Consider the following 19,714-nt stretch of genomic DNA (forward strand, 5'->3'; position numbering starts at 1 on the left):
GATAAAGATTATTTATACTTATTTAGGCTATTACTCCAGTTTAAAAATCAGTGAAATAAAGTTTTCAATGTTTAGTCTCCTAACATATAATGCTTAAATTTGCAACAGGAACAATACATTATCAAAAGCATTAACGTGTATTTAGCTTTCAAATATACCTGTCTATATTAGGCAGTGATATCTTAAGAAATCATTTTCTCCTTTATATTTTCTAAAGTGCTTTAAAAACTCATTTATTCTACACATTTTTCAGAGGTAGGTCGGAATTATCCTCTTGCTGCAAATGAGGAAACAGGCACAGTGAGCATTGGTGACTTGTTTCAGGTTACACAAAAAATCCATGATGAAAGCAGGGTAAAAGTTAAGATTTAGTGGATAACGTGGCACCACACATACACATGTGCAAATTATAGAGCACTGTCTGGGTAGCATTTGGTGTAGAAAACCTATTTTGATTATTTTGTAGGAATAAAGTGCTGAGACTGGATTAGGAATACAGAATGGGCCTCCAGTGGTATCTAATCCAACTCCCTCCCTTAGGAAGGGTCAGAATAATCAAGTGAATACAAAGTCCTTATTAGGACTAAATCTTATGTCAACTGACTTTTTTTTTCTCCCCCCACTGGTATTCATACTGGCTTACCAAAAGAATCATGCTTAAGGTTGATTTAATATAAAAATATAAGACATCTGAATCAGGTAAAAAAATTATAAATCTGATTGATAATATTTAGAGCTAAGAGACTCTAGGAAAAATGTAGAGAAAATTAAAAACAAATTTAATTCAAAGTATATGGTCGATTAACATTTTGTCTGTAAAATATTTCATTGTAGCTATATTTGTGCTTAGAAGATCTTCTAGATTTAAAAACAGAAAATGGCATAAATCATATTCTCATAGCCACACTCCTTCCCTTCCTCTGCTCAGCTAAGAAGAGGGCATTCTTTTGAGATAGGGTCTCATTTTGTCACCCAGGCTGGAGTGCAGTGGTACGATCACAGCTCACTGCAGCCTCTACCTCCTGGGCTCAAGTGATCCTCCCACCTCAGCCTCCCAAGTACCTGTGACTACAGGTACACACCACCACCTCACCCGGCTTTTTCTTTTTTTTTTTTTTTCCGAGAGAGACAGGAGGTCACCATGTTGCCCAGGCTGATGTCAAACTCCTGGGTTCAAGTGATCCACCCACCTTGGCCTCCCAAAGTAAGAGGTCTTTTGGGAATTGTAGACGTGCAATACAATATACTGTTCCCTCTCATCTGAAGGCTCTAGGAAAAGAATATACTGTTCTCTCTTTTAAAAATTTAGGCCGGGCGCGGTGGCTCACGCTTGTAATCCCAGCACTTTGGGAGGCCGAGGCGGGCGGATCACAAGGTCAGGAGATCGAGACCACGGTGAAACCCCGTCTCTACTAAAAATACAAAAGATTAGCCGGGCGTGGTGGTGGGTGCCTGTAGTCCCAGCTACTCGGAGAGGCTGAGGCAGGAGAATGGCGTGAACCCGGGAGGCGGAGCTTGCAGTGAGCCGAGATTGCGCCACTGCACTCCAGCCTGGGCGACAGAGCGAGACTCCGTCTCAAAAAAAAAAAAAAAAAATTTTAAGTGAATGGTGGTCATGGGTGCATTAATGCGAAAGAACTGTACACTTCAAAATGGTTAAAATAGTAAATGTTTAAAATGGCAAATATGTATTTATATATTTTACCACAATAGAAAAAATCAAGTCTTTAAAAATGATAGCCCCTATGTTTTTATGCTTACCGAAATAAACCATATTTAATATTTGGCATATAAGCTAATTTGATAGAGGAAGAATTGCTATGTTTATAATAAGCATGTTGGACTGAATTTCATCATTTATTATAAGGTGCATATAAGAAAGATACTTGTATTTGTAGGCCTCTGAAAAAAATCTACGTAGGTAGACAGCCTTGACTCACCTTGCCGAAGGTCCTGAAGAATGGAAAAAAGAAAAATGAGTCTTCAGTATCAGTTTTTCACCTCAGGAAATTCTAGTACCACAAAAGTATAATGCTTTAGTAAAAACATTTCCATTGCAGTGCTTATATCATGATATGAGATTTAAAATCCACATTAGCCAATTCATTATTTAAATGACCCACCCCTGAACCCCCTCATAGTGTACGTGAGCTGATCATATTAGGAAGCAAGTTATTACACAAAACATAAAACATAAACTTGCAGAAGTTGTTTCCAAATGTAAAATAATCACAATATTCATGAATTTCTAAGTCTTTTCATTTGTTTTTAAACTTATATCAGATGATGCCTTTTTCATTAAGAGTGCCTGTGCTCACATTTATTAAAAGTTTTCATCATCAGTATTTAGGTATCTTGATTCTCCATGCTTCAAGACAAAAAAATCTTCAGCGTTAAGTCCATATCTCTCTAGAGCTTCATTCAGCTTCACTGGAGGCTCTAAGTAATGCTGGCCAAAGGTAGAAAGAAGAAAAATAGAAAAAGATTATACATATATTTGGGAGATTTTCCAAATAACAGTTCAAACTGAAATAACCAACAGATGCCTAGTTAGAATAAGGCCCTTTCTTTTAATTGAAGCATTAGCAAATGGGTCTATACATTTTCTAATACAGTTTTGAGTCATCAATTAAGTCAACAGAAAGGTATTTGGTTGGATAGAAACCATGCCAACACCATGTATGTCAAATTTGGTGCTATCTTACTTTGAACATCACTGGATTGCATGCAATCATCACAGTTTCACCAAATGGAATTCCAATCTAGATGGAATCAGTGCCAAAGATGATGTTATTAGAGAATTACATGTTACCAACATTTTTGAAAAATATAGAAATCAAATTATGGTGTGTGTGTGTGTGTGTGTGTGTGTGTGTGTACCAAATGCTAGAGCGAATTGTTTTGCTGAAGGGTTATCCTCAAAAAGTCTAGTCACATGCAGAAACCACAGTCTACAGAATGAAAGAAGAGCCCAGAGAATATGAAGGTTGAGCTGTGTGTGGCAAAGAGGAGTCAAGATTTTGCCGAGTAATTGCTAAATGGGAGTCACCCTTTACTGAGATGTTTGAAAAGCTTGAGGGAAGATGAGAAAGTTTAATTTCAGACTTTAGTTCTAGGTACCTAATGGATATCCAAGTGGAGATGTGAAGGAGACAGTTGGATATATAAATGTGGATTACAGAAGAAAAATATCTGAGCTAGAGAGGAACAGCAGATAGGTGGTATTTGAAGCCATAAGACTGGATGTGATTCCCAAGGGAGAAACCAACTACAGAAGAGAAGAGGTCCATGGACTGACTCCTACGGCACGCACTGTTCAGAGCAAGCGGAGAGGAGGGACTAGCAACAGAGAATAAGAAGGGACAGCCAATGATGTGCAAGTAAAACCAGGTAAGTTTCCTGAGTCCTTAAATGCACAGATTTGGTAACAGTTATTGGCCACACACAGGTCATCCTTTTCCCCCTTGCTCAGTTCCAGGTTTTATGGCTATGTTTAAAGATAAAGGATACCTTTCAACTGACAACTGAGTAAGTTTGGTTTTAACTGTATGTTGGTTATCCAGTATTCCTAGAGCTAACCCCTTAGTAATGGATAGTTGGTAACAGGAATTTACTTTCAGTCTATTTTATATATAAAGGAAAAAAGATCACTAATTATATTACCAATAAAATTTAACTTTATACCCTAAGTCAAGAAATTTCCCCTGAAATAATTTCCTAAATTATTTTAAGAGATTTCAAAATGATGAGCTTTTTTCCCATTGAAAAATAACTTCTTTTGTTAAATTCTCTTTCTCCAATGCTGTACAAGTCTGGGCTAACAATACACACAGAATCACCTTACATCAGTAACTTATTTGCTAAGCTATAACTTTAGTGTAGAGGGCGATGTGTGGATTTAGTGAGAATTCTGATATGTTAGAGTTGGCAGTAGACCCTCTGTCTTTAATCTGCCTAGATTTAGCAGTATCTTTCTGAGTTTCTTCACAGATCAACTCTTCGCTGTTTCAACCATCTGGAAGATAACCCTGGAGGTAGGTCTGAAAGGCTTCTGAGTGACTGAGAGCTCACAGTCCAAGCACTTTAGTCCAGAAGGGAGATAAAAATGCCCCATAACCATGGGACAAAACAACTATGTATAAAGCAAGACAGTAGATCAGAGATCAAGATGAGTAAGTGGGAAAAGCAGAAGACTCCGAGCACTCTGGATCCATTAGGGTCTAGGCAGCTAGCCACATACAACTTGTGAATTCCTAAAGGGGTCAGTTTCATGATATACAACAATAGAATATATTCAAAGTAAAGACCCTGCTTACTTGAAAGGCAATGTACATATTATATAATGCTTGAAATTCGTTTCCATCAAAACTAGTAATTTAAGTTTTAGTGCTTAAATATATGTAGGAAATCCACTCATCATTCCCTAGATAAATTAGATGTTGCCATATATGCAATTTTAGAGTATTGCCAAGTTAATCTGCTTATATTACATGAGGCAGCTACTATAATAGCATATATGCAAAGAATGTTAAAGTGTTTAGAAGTCATGGGTAACTGGCTGGGTGCAGTGGCTCATGCCAGTTAAGGCTGAGGCGGGCGGATCACCTGAGGTCAGGAGTTTGAGACCCGCCTGGCCAACATGGCAAAACCCCGTCTCTACTAAAAATACAAAAATTGGCCAGGCATAGTGGCTGGCACCTGTAATCCCAGCTATTTGGGAGGCTGAGACAGGAGAATTGCTTGAACCTGGGCAGCAGAGGTTGCAGTGAGCTGAGATTGTGCCACTGCACTCCAGCCTGGGCAACAGAACAAGACTCCCATCTCAAAAAAAAAAAAAAAAAGATTGCCGAATAGGAACAGCTCTGGTCTGCATCTCCCAGTGAGATCGACACAGAAGGTGGGTGATTTCTGCATTTCCAACTGAGGTACCTGGTCCATCTCATTAGGGCTGGTTAGATAGTGGGTGCAGCCCACCGAGGGTGAGGCACCCAAAGCAGGGTGGGGCATTGCCTCATCTGGGAAGCACAAGGGGTTGGGGAATTCTCTCCCCTACCCAAGGAAAGCTGTGAGAGACTGTACCGGGAGGAACAGTGCACTCCAGCCCAGTTACTGCACTTTTCCAATGGTCTTCCTAACCAGCAGACCAGGAGATTACCTCTAGTGCCTGCCCCACCAGGGCCCTGGGTTTCAAGCACAAAACTGGTTGGCAATTTCGGCAGACACCAAACTAGCTGCAGGAGTTTTGTTTTGTTTTTTCATACCCCAGTGGCACCTGTAATGCCAGCAAAACAAAACTGTTCACTCCCCTGGAAAGGGGGCTGAAGCCATGGAGCCAAGTGGTCTGGCTCAGCGGGGCCCACCCCCACAGAGCCCAGCAAGCTAAGATCCACTGGCTTGAAATTTTCGCTGCCAGCACAGCAGTCTGACCCTGACCTGGGACGCTTGAGCTTGGTAGGGGGAGGGGTGTCCGCCATTGCTGAAGCTTGAGTAGGTGGTTTTCCCCTCACAGTGTAAACAAAGACGCTGGGAAGTTCAAAGTGAGCAGAGCCCACCGCAGCTCAGCAAGGCCGCTGCAGCCAGACTGCCTCTCTAGACTTCTCCTCTCTGGGCAGGGCATCTCTAAAAAAAAAAAGGCAGCACCCCAGTCAGGGACTTATAGATAAAACTCCCATCTCCCTGGGACAGAGCAACTGGGGGAAGGGGTGCTGTGGGCGCAGTTTCAGCAGACTTAAACGTCCCTGCCTGATAGCTCTGAAAAGAGCAGTGGTTCTCCCAGCACAGTGTTCGAGCTCTGATAAGGGACAGACTGCCTCCTCAAGTGGGTCCCTGACCCCTGTGTATCCTGGCTGGGAGACACCTCATACAGGAGACCTCTGGCTGGCATCTGACAGGTGCCCTTCTGGGACAAAGCTTGCAGAGGAAGAAACAGGCAGCAATCTTTGCTGTTCTGCAGCCTTCGCTGTTGATACCCAGGAAAACAGGGTCTGGAGTGGACCTTCAGCAAACTCCAGCAGACCTGCAGCACAGGGGCCTGTAAGAAGGAAAACTAACAAACAGAAAGGAACAGTATCAGCATCAACAAAAAGGACGTCCACTCATAGAGCCCATCTGAAGGTCACCAACATCAAAGACCAAGGGTAGATAAATCCACAAAGATGGGGAGAAACCAGCACAAAAAGGCTGAAAACTCCAAAAACCAGAACACCTCCTCTCCTTCAAAGGATCACAACTCCTCACCAGCAAGGGAAGAAAACTGGTCAGAGAATGAGTTTGATGAATTGACAGAAATAGGCTTCAGAAGGTGGGTAATAACAAACCCCTCCGAGCTAAAGGAGCGTATTCTAACCCAATGCAAGGAAGCTAAGAACCTTGAAAAAAGGTTAGACGGATTGCTAACTAGAATAACCAGTTTAGAGAAGAACATAAATGACCTGATGGAGCTGAAAAACACAGCAAGAGAACTTCATTAAGCATACACAGTATCAATAGCTGAATCGATCAAGCAGAAGAAAGGATATCAGAGATTGAAGATCAACTCAATGAATTAAAGCAAGAAGACAAGATTAGAGAAAAAAGAGTGAAAAGAAATGAACAAAGACTCCAAGAAATATGGGACTATGTGAAAAGACCAAATCTACACTTGATTGGTGTACCTGAAAGTGATGGGGAGAATGAAACCAAGTTGGAAAACACTCTTCAGAATATTATCCAGGAGAACTTCCCCAACCTAGCAAGGCAGGCCAACATTCAAATTCAGGAAATACAGAGAACACAAAGATACTCCTCAAGAAGAGCAACCTCAAGACACATAATCATCAGATTCATAAAGCATGAAATGAAGGAACAAATGTAAAGGGCAACCAGAGAGAAACTTCAGGTTACCCATAAAGGGAAGCCCATCAGACTAACACCGGATCTCTCAGCAGAAACTCTACAAGCCCAGAAGAGAGTAGGGACTAATATTCAACATTCTTTTTTTTGAGATGGAGTCTCGCTCTGTCACCCAGGCTGGAGTGCAGTAGTGCAATCTCAGCTCACTGCAACCTCCACCTCCCGGGTTCAAGCAGTTCTCCAGCCTCAGCCTCCTGAGTAGCTGGGATCACAGGCATGCACCACAACGCCCAGTTAATTTTTGCATTTTTAGTAGAGATGGGGTTTCACCATGTTGGTCAGGCTGGTCTCGAACTCCTGACCTCATGATCTGCCTGCCTCAGCCTCCCAAAGTGCTGGGATTACAGGCTTGAGCCACCAGGCCCAGCTCAACATTCTTAAAAGAATTTTCAACCCAGAATTTCATATACAGACAAACTAAGCTTCAAAGCAAAGGCAAAATAAAATCCTTTACAGACAAGCAAATGCTGAGAGATTTTTGTCACTACCAGGCCTGCCTTACAAGAGCTCCTGAAATAAGCACTAAACATGGAAAGGAACAAGCAGTATAAGCCACTGCAAAAACATACCAAATTGCAAAGACCATCAACACTATGAATAAACTGCATTAACTAACAAGCAAAATAACCAGCTAGCATCATAATGACAGGATCAAATTCACACATAACAATATTAACCTTAAATGTAAATGGGTTAATGCCCCAATTAAAAGACACAGACTGGCAAATTGGATAAAGAGTCAAGACCCATCAGTGTGCTGTATTCAGGAGACCCATCTCGTGAAAAGACACACATAGGCTCAAAATAAAGGGATGGAGGAATATTTACCAAGCAAATGGAAAGCAAAAAAAAAGCAGGGGTTGTAATCCTAGTCTCTGATAAAACAGACTTTAAACCAATAAAGATCAAAAGAGACAAAGAAGGGCATTACATAATGGTAAAGGGATCAATGCAACAAGAGCTAACTATCCTAAATATATATGCACCCAATACAGGAGCACCCAGATTCATAAAGCAAGTTCTTAGGAGACCTACAAAGAGACTTAGACTCCGACACCATAATAGTGGAAGACTTTAACACTGCACTGTCAATATTAGACAGATCAACGAGACAGAAAATTAACAAGGATATCCAAGAATTGAGCTCAGCTCTGGACCAAGCAGACCTAACAGACATCTACAGAACTCTCCACCCCCAAATCAACAGAATATACATTCTTCTCAGATCCACATCATGCTTATTCTAAAACTGACCACATAATTGGAAGTAAAACACTCCTCATCAAATGCAAAAGAAAGGAAATCATAACAGTCTGTCAGACCACAGTGCAATCAAATTAGAACTCAGGATTAAGAAACTCACTCAAAACCACACAACTCCATGGAAACTGAAAAACCTGCTCCTGAACAACCTGCTCCTGAATGACTATGGGTAAATAACGAAACTCAGGCAGAAATAAAGATGTTCTTTGAAACCAATGAGGACAAAGACACAATGTACCAGAATCTCTGGGACACATTTAAGGCAGTGTGTACAGGGAAATTTATAGTATTAAATGCCCACAAGAGAAAGTGGGAAAGATCTAAAATTGACACCCTAACATCACAACTAAACTAGAGAAGCAAGAGCAAACAAACTCAAAAGCGAGCAGAAGACAAGAAATAACTAAGATCAGAGCAGAACTGAAGGAGATAGAGACATGAAAAATCCTTCAAAAAATCAATGAATCCAGGAGCTGGATTCATTAGCCAGACTAATGAAGAACAAAAGAGAGAAGAATCAAATAGATGCAATAAAAAATGATACAGGAGATATCACCACTGATCCCACAGAAATACAAACTACCATCAGAGAATACTATCAACACCTCTACGCAAATAAAGTAGAAAATCTAGAAGAAATGGATAAACTCCTGGACACATACACCATCCTAAGACTAAACCAGGAAGAAGTCAAATTCCTGAATAGGCCAATAACAAGTTCTGAAATTAAGGCAGCAATTAATAGCCTACCAACCAAAAAAAGTCCAGGACCAGACAGATTCACAGCCAAATTCTACCAGAGGTACAACGAGGAGCTGATACCATTCCTTCTAAAACTATTCCAAACAATAGAAAAAGAGGGAATCCTCCCTAACTCGTTTTATGAGGCCAGCATCATCCTGATACCACATCCTGATACCAAAACCTGGCAGAGATACCAAAACCTGGCAGAGACACACACACAAAAAAGAGAAAATTTCAGGCCAATATCCCTGATGAACATCGATGCAAAAATCCTCAATAATGGCAAACCGAACCCAGCAGCACATCAAAAAGCTTATCCACCAGGATCAAGTCAGCTTCATCCCTGGGATGCAAGGCTGGTTCAACATGAACAAATCAATAAACGTAATCCATCACATAAACAGAACCAATGAGAAAAACCACATGATTGTCTCAATAGATGCAGAAAAGGCCTTGACAAAATTCAACAGCCCTTCAAGTTATTCAATAAGCTAGGTATTAATGGAACATATCTCAAAATAATAAGAGCTATTTATGACAAACCCACAACCAATATCATACTAAATGGGCAAAAACTGGAAGCATTCCCTTTGAAAACTGGCACAAGACAAGGATGCCCTCTCTCACCACTCCTATTCAACATAGTATTGGAAGTTCTGGCCAGGGCAATCAGGCAAGAGAAAGAAATAAAGGGTATTCAATTAGGAAAAGAGGAAGTCAAATTGTCTCTGTTTGCAGATGACATAATTGTATATTTAGAAAAACCCATCGTCTCAACCCCAAATCTCCTTAAGCTGATAAGCAACTTCAGCAAAGTCTTAGGATACAAAAATCAATGTATCACAAACAGTCCTATACAGAATCAAAAATCACAAGCATTCTTATACACCAATAACAGACAAAGAGTCAAATCATGAGTGACTCCCATTCTCAATTGCTACAAAGAGAATAAAATACCTAGGAATACAACTTACAAGGGATGTGAAGGACCTCTTCAAGAAGAACTACAAACCACTGCTCAAGGAAATAAGAGAGGACACAAACAAATGGAAAAACATTCCATGCTCATGGATGGGAAGAATATTGTGAAAATGGTCATACTGCCCAAAGTAATTTATAGATTCAATGCTACCTCCATCAAGCTAACATTGACTTTCTTCACAGAACTGGAAAAAACTACTTTAAATTTCATATGGAACAAAAAAAGAGCCCACATAGCCAAGACAATCCTAAGCAAAAAGAACAAAGCTGGTGGCATCATGCTACCTGACTTCAAACTATACTACAAGGCTACAGTAACAAAAACAGCATGGTACTGGTACCAAAACAGATATATAGACGAATGGAACAGAACAGAGGCCTCAGAAATAACACCACACATTTACAACCATCTGATCTTTGACAAACCTGACAAATACAAGAAATGGGGAAAGGATTCCCTATTTAATAAATGGTGTTCAGAAAACTGGCTAGCCATACGCAGAGAGCTGGAACTGGATCCCTTCCTTACACCTTATACAAAAATTAACTCAAGATGGATTAAAGACTTAAATGTTAAGACCTAAAACCATAAAAACCCTAGAAGAAAACCCAGGCAATACCATTCAGGATATCGGCATGGGCAAAGACTTCATGACTAAAATACCAAAAGCAATGGCAACAAAAGCCAAAATAGACAAATGGGATCTAATTAAACTAAAGAGCTTCTGCACAGCAAAACAAACTATCAGCAGAATGAACAGGCAGCCTACAGAATGGGAGAAAATTTTTGCAATCTATCCATCTGACAAAGGGCCAATAACCAAAATCTACAAAGAACTTAAACAAATTTACAAGAAAAAAACAACCCCATCAAAAAGTGGGCAAAGGATATGAACAGACACTTCTCAAAAGAAGACATTTATGCAGCCAACAAACATACGAAAAAAAAAAAAGCTCATCATCACTGGTCATTAGAGAAATGCAAATCAAACCCATATTGAGATACCATCTTATGCCAGTTAGAATAGTGATCATTAAAAAGTCAGGAAACAACAGATGCTAGAGTAGATGTGGAGAAATAGGAATGCTTTTACGCTGTTGGTAGGAGTGTAAATTAGTTCAACCATTGTGGAAGACACTGTGGCGATTCCTCAAGGATCTGGAACTAGAAATACCATTTGACGCAACAATCCCATCACTGGGTATATACCCAAAGGATTATAAATCATTCTACTATAAAGACACATGCACATGTATGTTTACTGAGGCACTGTTCACAATAGCAAAGACTTGGAACCAACCCAAATGCCCATCAGTGATAGACTGGATAAAGAAAATGTGGCACATATACACCATGGAATACTCTGCAGCCATAAAAAAGGATGAGTTCATGTCCTTTGCAGGGACATGGATGAAGCTGAAAACCATCATTCTCAGCAAACTAACACAAGAACAGAAAACCAAACACCACATGTTCTCACTCATAAGTCGGAGTTGAACAATGAGAACACATGGACACAGAGAGGGGACCATCACACACTGGGGCCTGTCAGGGGGTGGGGGGCTAGGGGAGGGATAGCATTAGGAGAAATACCTAATGTAGATGACGGGTTGATGGGTGCAGCAAACCACCATGGTACGTGTATGCCTATGTAACAAATCTGTACGTTCTGCACGTGTATCCCAGAACTTAAAGTATAATTAAAAAAAAAAAAGTAATGGGTAACATATCCTCTCTGAAGATTATATCTGCTTTATAATTCAACTAACTCATAGTTATGAGGTTTATTCAACATCAAAACATGAACAAATTCCAAATTGCTGAAAGCTAAATGAGTTTTTATTAACATTCTCATTAAGAAAATAAAGATGGAGGTTAGGTTTATAACAGGAATAATTCTCGAAGGCTGAATAACACAGTAATTCTCGAAGACAGGTTTTTTAATCCTCTCTCATCTTCCCCATCTCAGTAAAGAGCACAACTGTCTAACCAGCTATTGAAGCTAAAAATCTAGGAGTCAACCTTGATTCCTTTCTTTGCATAGGTTTAATAAAATACCATTACTTCATCGAAGTCACATACATATGGAATATACATATGGAATATGTGCGTACATGCACACATACATAGATGGAATAAGAAATTGTCACTAAATATAGTGGTATGGCACTGGAAACCAGTCTCAAACTTCTTCCTTCTCCAAATACACACCCACACACCCACATTTATATTCTCATTTATCCTCCCCCCAACCCTATGGTTAGTCATTATTCTATTCCTTCTCCCAACAGTGGCTAAGAATTGCTGCATTGTGGCTCAGGGTTGCTGCCTCATGGCATGGGAATTTTGATTAGGGAGTGAGGAAGTGGGGGAATGGGCAGGCAGTGTACTAGGTAATTTTGGAACACACTGCCTCTTTGGGAGAGGGCAGGCCATAAATGAGACAGAGAAGTAACTAAAACCACAAGAAAACACTGGGTTCCTGCAGAGAGGCTCTGGGATGTGGAAGATGCCACAGAAAGTAAAGAAGCCAAGTCCTAACCACACTTTTTTTTTTTTAAAGACAGAGTCTCACTTTTTTTTTTTTTCGACACAGAGTTTCGCTCTTTCACCCAGGATGGTAGGAAGTGCCGCGATCTCGGCTCACTGCAACCTCTGTCTCCCAGGTTCAAGTTATTCTCCTGCCTCAGCCTCCCGAGTAGCTGGGATTATAGGCGACTGCCACCACGCCCGGCTAATTTTAGTAGAGATGGGTTTTCATCATGTTGGACAGGCTGGTCTCAAACTCCTGACCTCAGGTGATCCACCCGCCTCAGACTCCCAAAGTGCTGGCATTACAGGTGTGAGCCACAGGTGCCCAGCCAAATCTCACTCTTTTGCCCAGGCTGGAGTGCAGTGGCACGATCTCGACTTACTGCAAACTCCACTTCCCGGGTTCAAGCGGTTCTCCTGCCTCAGCCTCCCAAGTAGCTGGGATTACAGGCATGCACCATCAAGCCTGGCTAATTTTTTTTTGCATTTTTAGTAGAGATGGGGTTTCACCATGTTGGCCAGGCTGGTCTCGAACTCCTGACCTCAAGTGATCCACCTGCCTCAGCCTCCCAAAGTGCTGGGATTACAGGTGTGAGCCACTGCGCTGGGCCTAACCATACATTTCTAAGTTTTGTTTAGAGAAGACCTTGGATCCAGGAAAGGAGAGAAAGTTTTATATTATCCTCTGCTTGATCCCAGAACCCAGGCTAGTGGCAGAGTTCTAGGGTCCATCTGCCTTAAGGAAAAATTAGCTCTTCTGTTTTAATCTAGGAATAAAAACACATTTATCCCTATGCCTGGCACATAGCAGATACCGAGTCAATGTTTACTGAACATATTTCTAGAAAGTTCCACACTAGCCTTCTCCCTATTGCCCTCCACTCTCCTGCTGAACTGATTCAAGTATTCCCCACACTAGCTGCCTCCAAGCCCATGCTCTGCCCTTTCCTCCTCTGAAAATGCCTTCCTCACTGCCCTCTCAGAGCCAAGTTCAAATGTCACTTATTCCATCAAGCCCTCTCTGACCCCTGCCACCAGCAAACATCCTGATTCTGAGACCATCCCATCTGTTCCACATTACAGCACTTTCCCCTTCTAACATCTGTATCACATACATGACTTCTATCTTCTGCTAGCATGAGAGCCTGCTTGAGGGGTGAGATATGATGGCTTGCTTTTCTATTCTCCAGACCACATACAGATTTTTGGTTATACAAATACAAGCTTTACTAACTTCAGAAATAAGCCAAAAGAAAACACAATGAGGTTTTTTTTTTTTTTTTCTGACTGTATATGTGTGTATTGTTCTACTAATTAGTATGATTTACCACCCTAATTCATGCAGTGACTGTGATGACTGTGCAGTATCTGATTCCAGAGTCTTGGGTCTGAAAACTAAGGAACGGTGATGCCTGAATCCTATCATTGTTCAAACACACAAAGTTATTTTTATCGCAATCAAACTTACCTCATTTGCTAAGGCAAAAGTTCCCCAGTGAATTGCCATAGATTTCTTTGTTTGGACATCAATGTGAATCCTTACAGCTTCTTCTGGGTCTACATGCTGGTATTTCATAAACCACCTGATGAAACATGGCAATTTCTTAATTCTGACCTTTGAGATATACACTAAATTCTAAAATCTGTTTCACTTAACCAAACTTTAAGATTCTGCGCAGGACTATGGATGTTGAGAATTAAGAACCACTGGGATAAAACATGCAATTTTGGGGAGCTGCCCAGCTGCCAGCTAGAAACCAAGTCTGAAGGCCAGGTCAAGGCTAGATTGTAAAATTCTGCACAGGAGTAAGTCACAGGAGGCAAAACCATCTCCTTTAGTACACTTTCTGCTGAAAAATAAAACAAGCGAAATTCTTTTTTGCACAAATTGCTATAAAATAATTCTCAAGCAAACTCCCCTCTGAATAGTGAGATTTTTGTTTCATGTATATTTTGATTTTACTAGATCAATCTGAAGATACAACTTACTGATGATGAAGGGGAGGCAAGCCCCAAAATTGAGGCTTAGCCCAGGAGGGTTTTTGGCCTCACAAACGAAATAATTATAATTCAAGGGCAAGCCAGTGGCGTTGGCCAGCAATTTTTATTAAATGATACTGCTCCTTGCGGAGCAGTGCTAAGTTATAGGCAGTAAGTGCACTCAGAGTTGGCAACATATGAGGGGTTGGCAACTGTATTTACACTCACTTATACCTACTTTTAATTATATGTAAATTAGGGAATGGGTTAATGCAAATTGAAGGGCAGATTATTTAGAACTTTCTAGGAATAGGGTGGTAACTTCTTGGTCATTGCCATGGAAGGGGGCAGTAACTTCTAGGTTGTTGCCATGGCATTTGTAAACTGTCATGGTGATAGTGGGAGTGTCTTAGGCTAATGAGCAATGAGGTCAGCTAGGGATCACTTTTGTCACCATCTGCTGATTTTTGCCAGTTTTTTCTTTTTCTTTTTTTTTTTCTGAGATTGAGTCTCACTCTGTCGCCCAGGCTAGAGTGCAGTGCTGCGATCCCAGTTCACTGTAACCTCCGCCTCCTGGGTTCAAGCGATTCTCCTGCCTCAACCTCCCGAGTAGCTGGGACTATAGGCACGTGCCACCTCTCCCGGTTAATTTTTGTATTTTTAGTAGAGAAGGGGGTTTCACCGTGATAGCCAGGATGGTACCGATCTCCTGACCTTGTGATCCACCCGCCTCCATGTCCCAAAGTGCTGGGATCACAGGCGTGAGCCACTGCGCCCAGCTGCCAGTTTTTTTACTGTATCAATTGAGACTGGGAAATAAGTCCTGCCTCACTGTTACTTTTAAAAGTAGATATTTTACAGTCCTGGATATGAATCAAAGAAACTGAATAATTGGTAAAGAAATAAAAACCAAAGCTCCAGTTACAAAAGAATTTGTATGTCCTGCTGATACAAATTTGTAAAAACTTGCTAAAGCAAAAATAAACAAAAACTAGTACATAAAATTTAAAGACCAGGAGCCAAATATCCAATTACTATTCAAGAAATTTTATTTAATCATAAGACTGAACAATGAGGTGTTCGGTTTGGCAAGAAGATCAGACGAATGTGTAAATGATTAAGGAAATAATGAAAGGCTGCCTAATGTCTTGGGAAGAGCAAGGGCTCAGGAGGCAGAAGGCTTGGGTGTGAATCCCAGCTCTTGCAGTTCTTAGAATGCCTTTGGAAAGTCTGTTCAAATTCTCTGAGCTTCTATTTCTTTGTCTGTGAAATATAAATTTACCCCATTATGTGAGGGTATTGTGAGGATTAAACAAGACAAGGCTTAGGAAAGCATAGCGAACATCATCTACTTTCATAGAATTCTCCCAAAAGAGTAAACAAAACCAACACTTTCAGAAGAAAGATGTATTATTCCTGATATAATGGAGAAAGTGTACTGTCTACAAGCAAATCCTTTGCCTTCCAAGCCATCAGTTTCACGGAGGAAACACAACACTGTGTTCACATTATTTACATCCTGGTCTGCCAGAGACAACTAACACTACAGTGAAGACCAACAGACATGGATTCAGCACAGGAGCTTCCACACTTTACAGAAGACATCATGGAGAAGTTTATCTATCTGCAACAGATATTTACTGTTAGGAGTTGCTGGGTCCTAGAGAAGGCTGAAAACAAAGCCACTGTGTTCTCCTCAACAGCAAATGAGAGCAGCACTGTTCTGCCATATCTCCTGACTCTTGGAATTCAGGGAAAGATGAAAACGGTTTTTGGTGTTTCTCTCTTGATTTTTTTAAAATCCTAGTGCAAATCAAAGGGATAGATATGTTCCTTTCCACCTGAAACAGATTTAAATTTTTTACTGTGATATAACGATTAAAATAAAAACTTAAAATCTTAACTGACTTGGATAGAATACCTGGTGACAGGAGATTCCCTAAAGTAAGAATGAAACATTCCAAGCATATTATTGCAAGTTGTTTTCGGTGTAAACATCTTAAATTTATAGAGCACTCTCAAGCGTTATTCAATATCTTATTTCTAAAGCCGTTAATAGTAACCGAAGAAACAGACTACACATTAGAGGCTACCACAGTTTAACTCTCTTAGGGCAAATAATAGCCTCCTTGTCTTTTTCCCATCTTAGTTGTTTCCTGTTTGCCTGCAATGCAAGCAGGAAAGGGGGATTATGTGAGTAAATTTGGTTGTACACATTTTATCATCACAAATATATGTGACAAATTTATATATTACTACATATGAAAACTTATTTTCATAACAATAAATAAAAGATGTTCTAATCTATTAAGAACATACATCAGGCCAGGCATGGTGGCTCATGCCTGTAATCCTACCACTTTGGGAGGCCAAGACAGGCAGATCACTTGAGGTCAGGAGTTCGAAACCAGTCTAGCCAACATGGTGAAACCCTGTCTCTACTAAAAACACACATAAAAAAACTAGCCAGGCATGATGGCAGGCGCCTGTAGTCCCAGCTACTTGGGAGGTTGAGGCAGGAGAATCACTTGAACCCAGAGACGGAGGTTGCAGTGAGCTGAGATCGCGCCACTGCACTCCAACCTGGGCAACAGAGTGAGACTCCATCTCAAACAACCAACCAAAAAAGGAACATACATGGAGTAAAGACCAATTTTATGTTACAAATATAAAACTGATTTGTAACAGTTCTAAAAATATATAAGTTGACAGGTTTTGAGAGGTTTCATTAGAATTATAACTACTTAATTAGAAAAGTAAAATTCAAGCGCCAATACTGATTTGTAATCATTTTAATAATTATCCAGAACCAAAAAAGGGTAAAAATATCTAGCCCCTCCAAATAAGGAAACTAGCAAAAAACAAAAAGGGATAAATAAGCATTAGTAAATAAAAATAGGGACAAAATGGTTTTAGTGAATGTAAAAATTTAGCAAATAACAAAATCAGATGAAAACAAAAGATTAGATTCATTCAATTCATCTATGTATTAGAGAAATACTTGTTCTTCCACTTATGGAATTACCTAAACAAAATGTTTTTGTATGTATCTGTCCATGCACTATAGAATAAAATATTTTTAAAATTATCCATTGCTTTGTTACTATTAGTGTTTTGTTTTCTCTTTATTTGCACATATAAACCAGAGTTGACTGAAATCTAATTTAATTCTTTGAAATCACTTCTCTTTTCCCTAAACAGATAATATTAAGGAAAACAAAGACAGTGGATGAGTCTCCTAGGTGTCCAATGAGAGTGTGACCTTTCGCTGCTCTGAAATAGGTCATTAGTATGTCAAGGTTGGAGGATGGGTGGTGAGTAGTACAACAACATCATGACCAGATTAACTTCACCAGCGAAGTTAAACTTCCCTGAAATAAAACCCTCACCAGGGACTAATGCTATAAGCCAACTCCTTGCTTTTTCTCTTTGCTAAACGTAGGAGAGCTATAGGACAGGGGATTGGGGCACTCAAGTTATGGAGCAAAAAGTGGTTATATAAAGAAAGTATTCTCCATGTGAAAGAACAAGAGTAGGTTTTATTACTGGCTGACCAGTTTAGTTGAATGGTATGTGAACTTTTGGCTAGGTATAGTAATTCTTTAAACCTTGATCCCTTTCTTATGGTAACATCATCCCTGATTTCGAGTAATTTTTTTAACTCATACGACTATAATTAAAATATTTTAATTCTCACCACAAAAACCTAAGTATGTGAGACAATGCACATGTAAAATAGTTTGATTTAGTCATTCCACAATGCATACATATATCAAAACATGTTGCACACCATATACACAATTTTTACTTGTCAATTTAAAAAATATTTAATTTAAAATATTTAAAAATAAAATCTAATTGAATCTGACCTACCAAACCCCAATCATGTATAACAAAGTCCACCATCAAAATCACAAATTACAGTGTCACAAAAATCATAAGTGCTTTACTTTTAAATTCAGTTAACTTATCATGTAGCAGGAATGTTTTCTTTGGAATTCCACATACCTTGGTTCATAAGCTCCGATGGGAATAGCTGCAAGGTCAAAAGGTCCAAATCTTTTTCCTATCTCTTCAAAAGCAGGGCAATAACCAGTATCTCCTGCAAAAAAAAATCGATTCCAAGGCCCCAAGACAGACCAGCTGCCCCAAAGCACCTTGTTGTCATCCATTAGAGTCCTTTTACACCAGTGCTGGGAAGGTGTAAAGACAAAGGTGACCTTATCATGTCCGGGGACACAATTCTCCTCCCACCAGTCCAACTCAATCACATTCTCACAGCCACATTTTTGCATCCAGTCAAGGAGACCCAAAGGCACAAACCATCTCAACTCATTACCAAATCGCTCATTCAAAGCAATGACAGAATTGTAGTCCAGATGGTCATAGTGGTTGTGACTGATAAGGACCGCATCTATTGGAGGGAGTTCACTTATTGTGCACGGGGAACGACGAAATCGCTTTGGACCCATGTACTGCGATGGTGAAGCACGAGAGCTAAAGATGGGATCCGTGAGAAATATGAGCTCATCCATTTCCACCATTACTGTGGCATGTCCCAGCCATGTGACTCTTAAGCCAGCTTCCTTCACTCCAGCTTCTTCAGGGTTAGTGATAAAATACGGCTTAAGCACTGGGAGTTCTTTGTCAAGTTCCTTTATGTATAAAGAAAGCAAGACAAAAGAGTAGTTAGAAAAAAAAGTATTATATCATCATAGTCCACATTTTGACCTAAATAATGGCAAGAAGAGCTATTTTCAGAGAACTAAAGTCATTCAATAAACTTGCTACACTTTTGCTTTTTTCTTGAAAATGCATACTTCTTTCTGAATCTGACTTAATAATCATGATAATATGGTAATCTTCTTCCTCCCAAATGCAAAAGAGAAAATTAAATTTAAAACTTTTGAGTGCTGCTAAATGTATTAATTTTTTAAAGGCTCTCTTCAGTAGTGCCAGAAGTAGACTGGCCCAGATGCAGTCATTTTTCTATTGCCATTCTACTCAGCTGATGTATTTGCTGCTAAAAACTGCCTTAAAAGCAGAAAAATTATGACCATTATTGTACTTTGGCTCTCAGACATGAACATGAACTGTTATATTATATATATATATATATATTTTTTTTAAGCTCTCACTCTGTTACCCAGGCTGGGGTGCAGTGGCATAATCAGAGCTCTCTACAGCCACAACCTCCCAGGGTCAAGTGATCATCCCACCTCAACCTCTCAGCTGGGATCACAGGCACGCAGCACTACCACATCCAGCTAATTTTTTATTTTTTGTAGAGATAGGGTCTCATTATGTTGCCCAGATTGGTCT

At 40.0% G+C, this 19,714-nt stretch overlaps 1 protein-coding gene across 9 annotated transcripts in view; it reads right to left on the reverse strand.

Annotated features, from left to right (window-relative positions):
* Nucleotide 1: 1 nt before the first annotated feature.
* Nucleotides 2-19,714, reverse strand: part of NAPEPLD (N-acyl phosphatidylethanolamine phospholipase D) — a 48,877-nt gene continuing 29,164 nt past the window's right edge. For 4 of the 9 annotated variants that reach the window (XM_058425494.1, XM_058425515.1, XM_032761279.2 and 1 more), the window contains 3 exons: nt 18,401-19,047; nt 13,881-13,995; nt 2-2,449 (listed from right to left, as the gene is read on the reverse strand). In XM_058425494.1, coding sequence (XP_058281477.1) covers nt 2,324-2,449; nt 13,881-13,995; nt 18,401-19,047 — 888 coding nt within the window. In that variant the 3' untranslated portion in view covers nt 2-2,323. Of the gene's footprint in view, nt 2,450-13,559; nt 13,996-14,579; nt 15,656-16,033; nt 16,196-18,400; nt 19,048-19,714 lie in introns of those variants that run through there. The other 5 variants (XM_058425518.1, XM_032761282.2, XM_058425523.1 and 2 more) reach the window with 5 other exon arrangements.

This window comes from Hylobates moloch, unplaced genomic scaffold (assembly GCF_009828535.3).
Source record: "Hylobates moloch isolate HMO894 unplaced genomic scaffold, HMol_V3 SCAFFOLD_1, whole genome shotgun sequence".
NCBI classification, from domain to species: Eukaryota; Metazoa; Chordata; class Mammalia; order Primates; family Hylobatidae; genus Hylobates; species Hylobates moloch.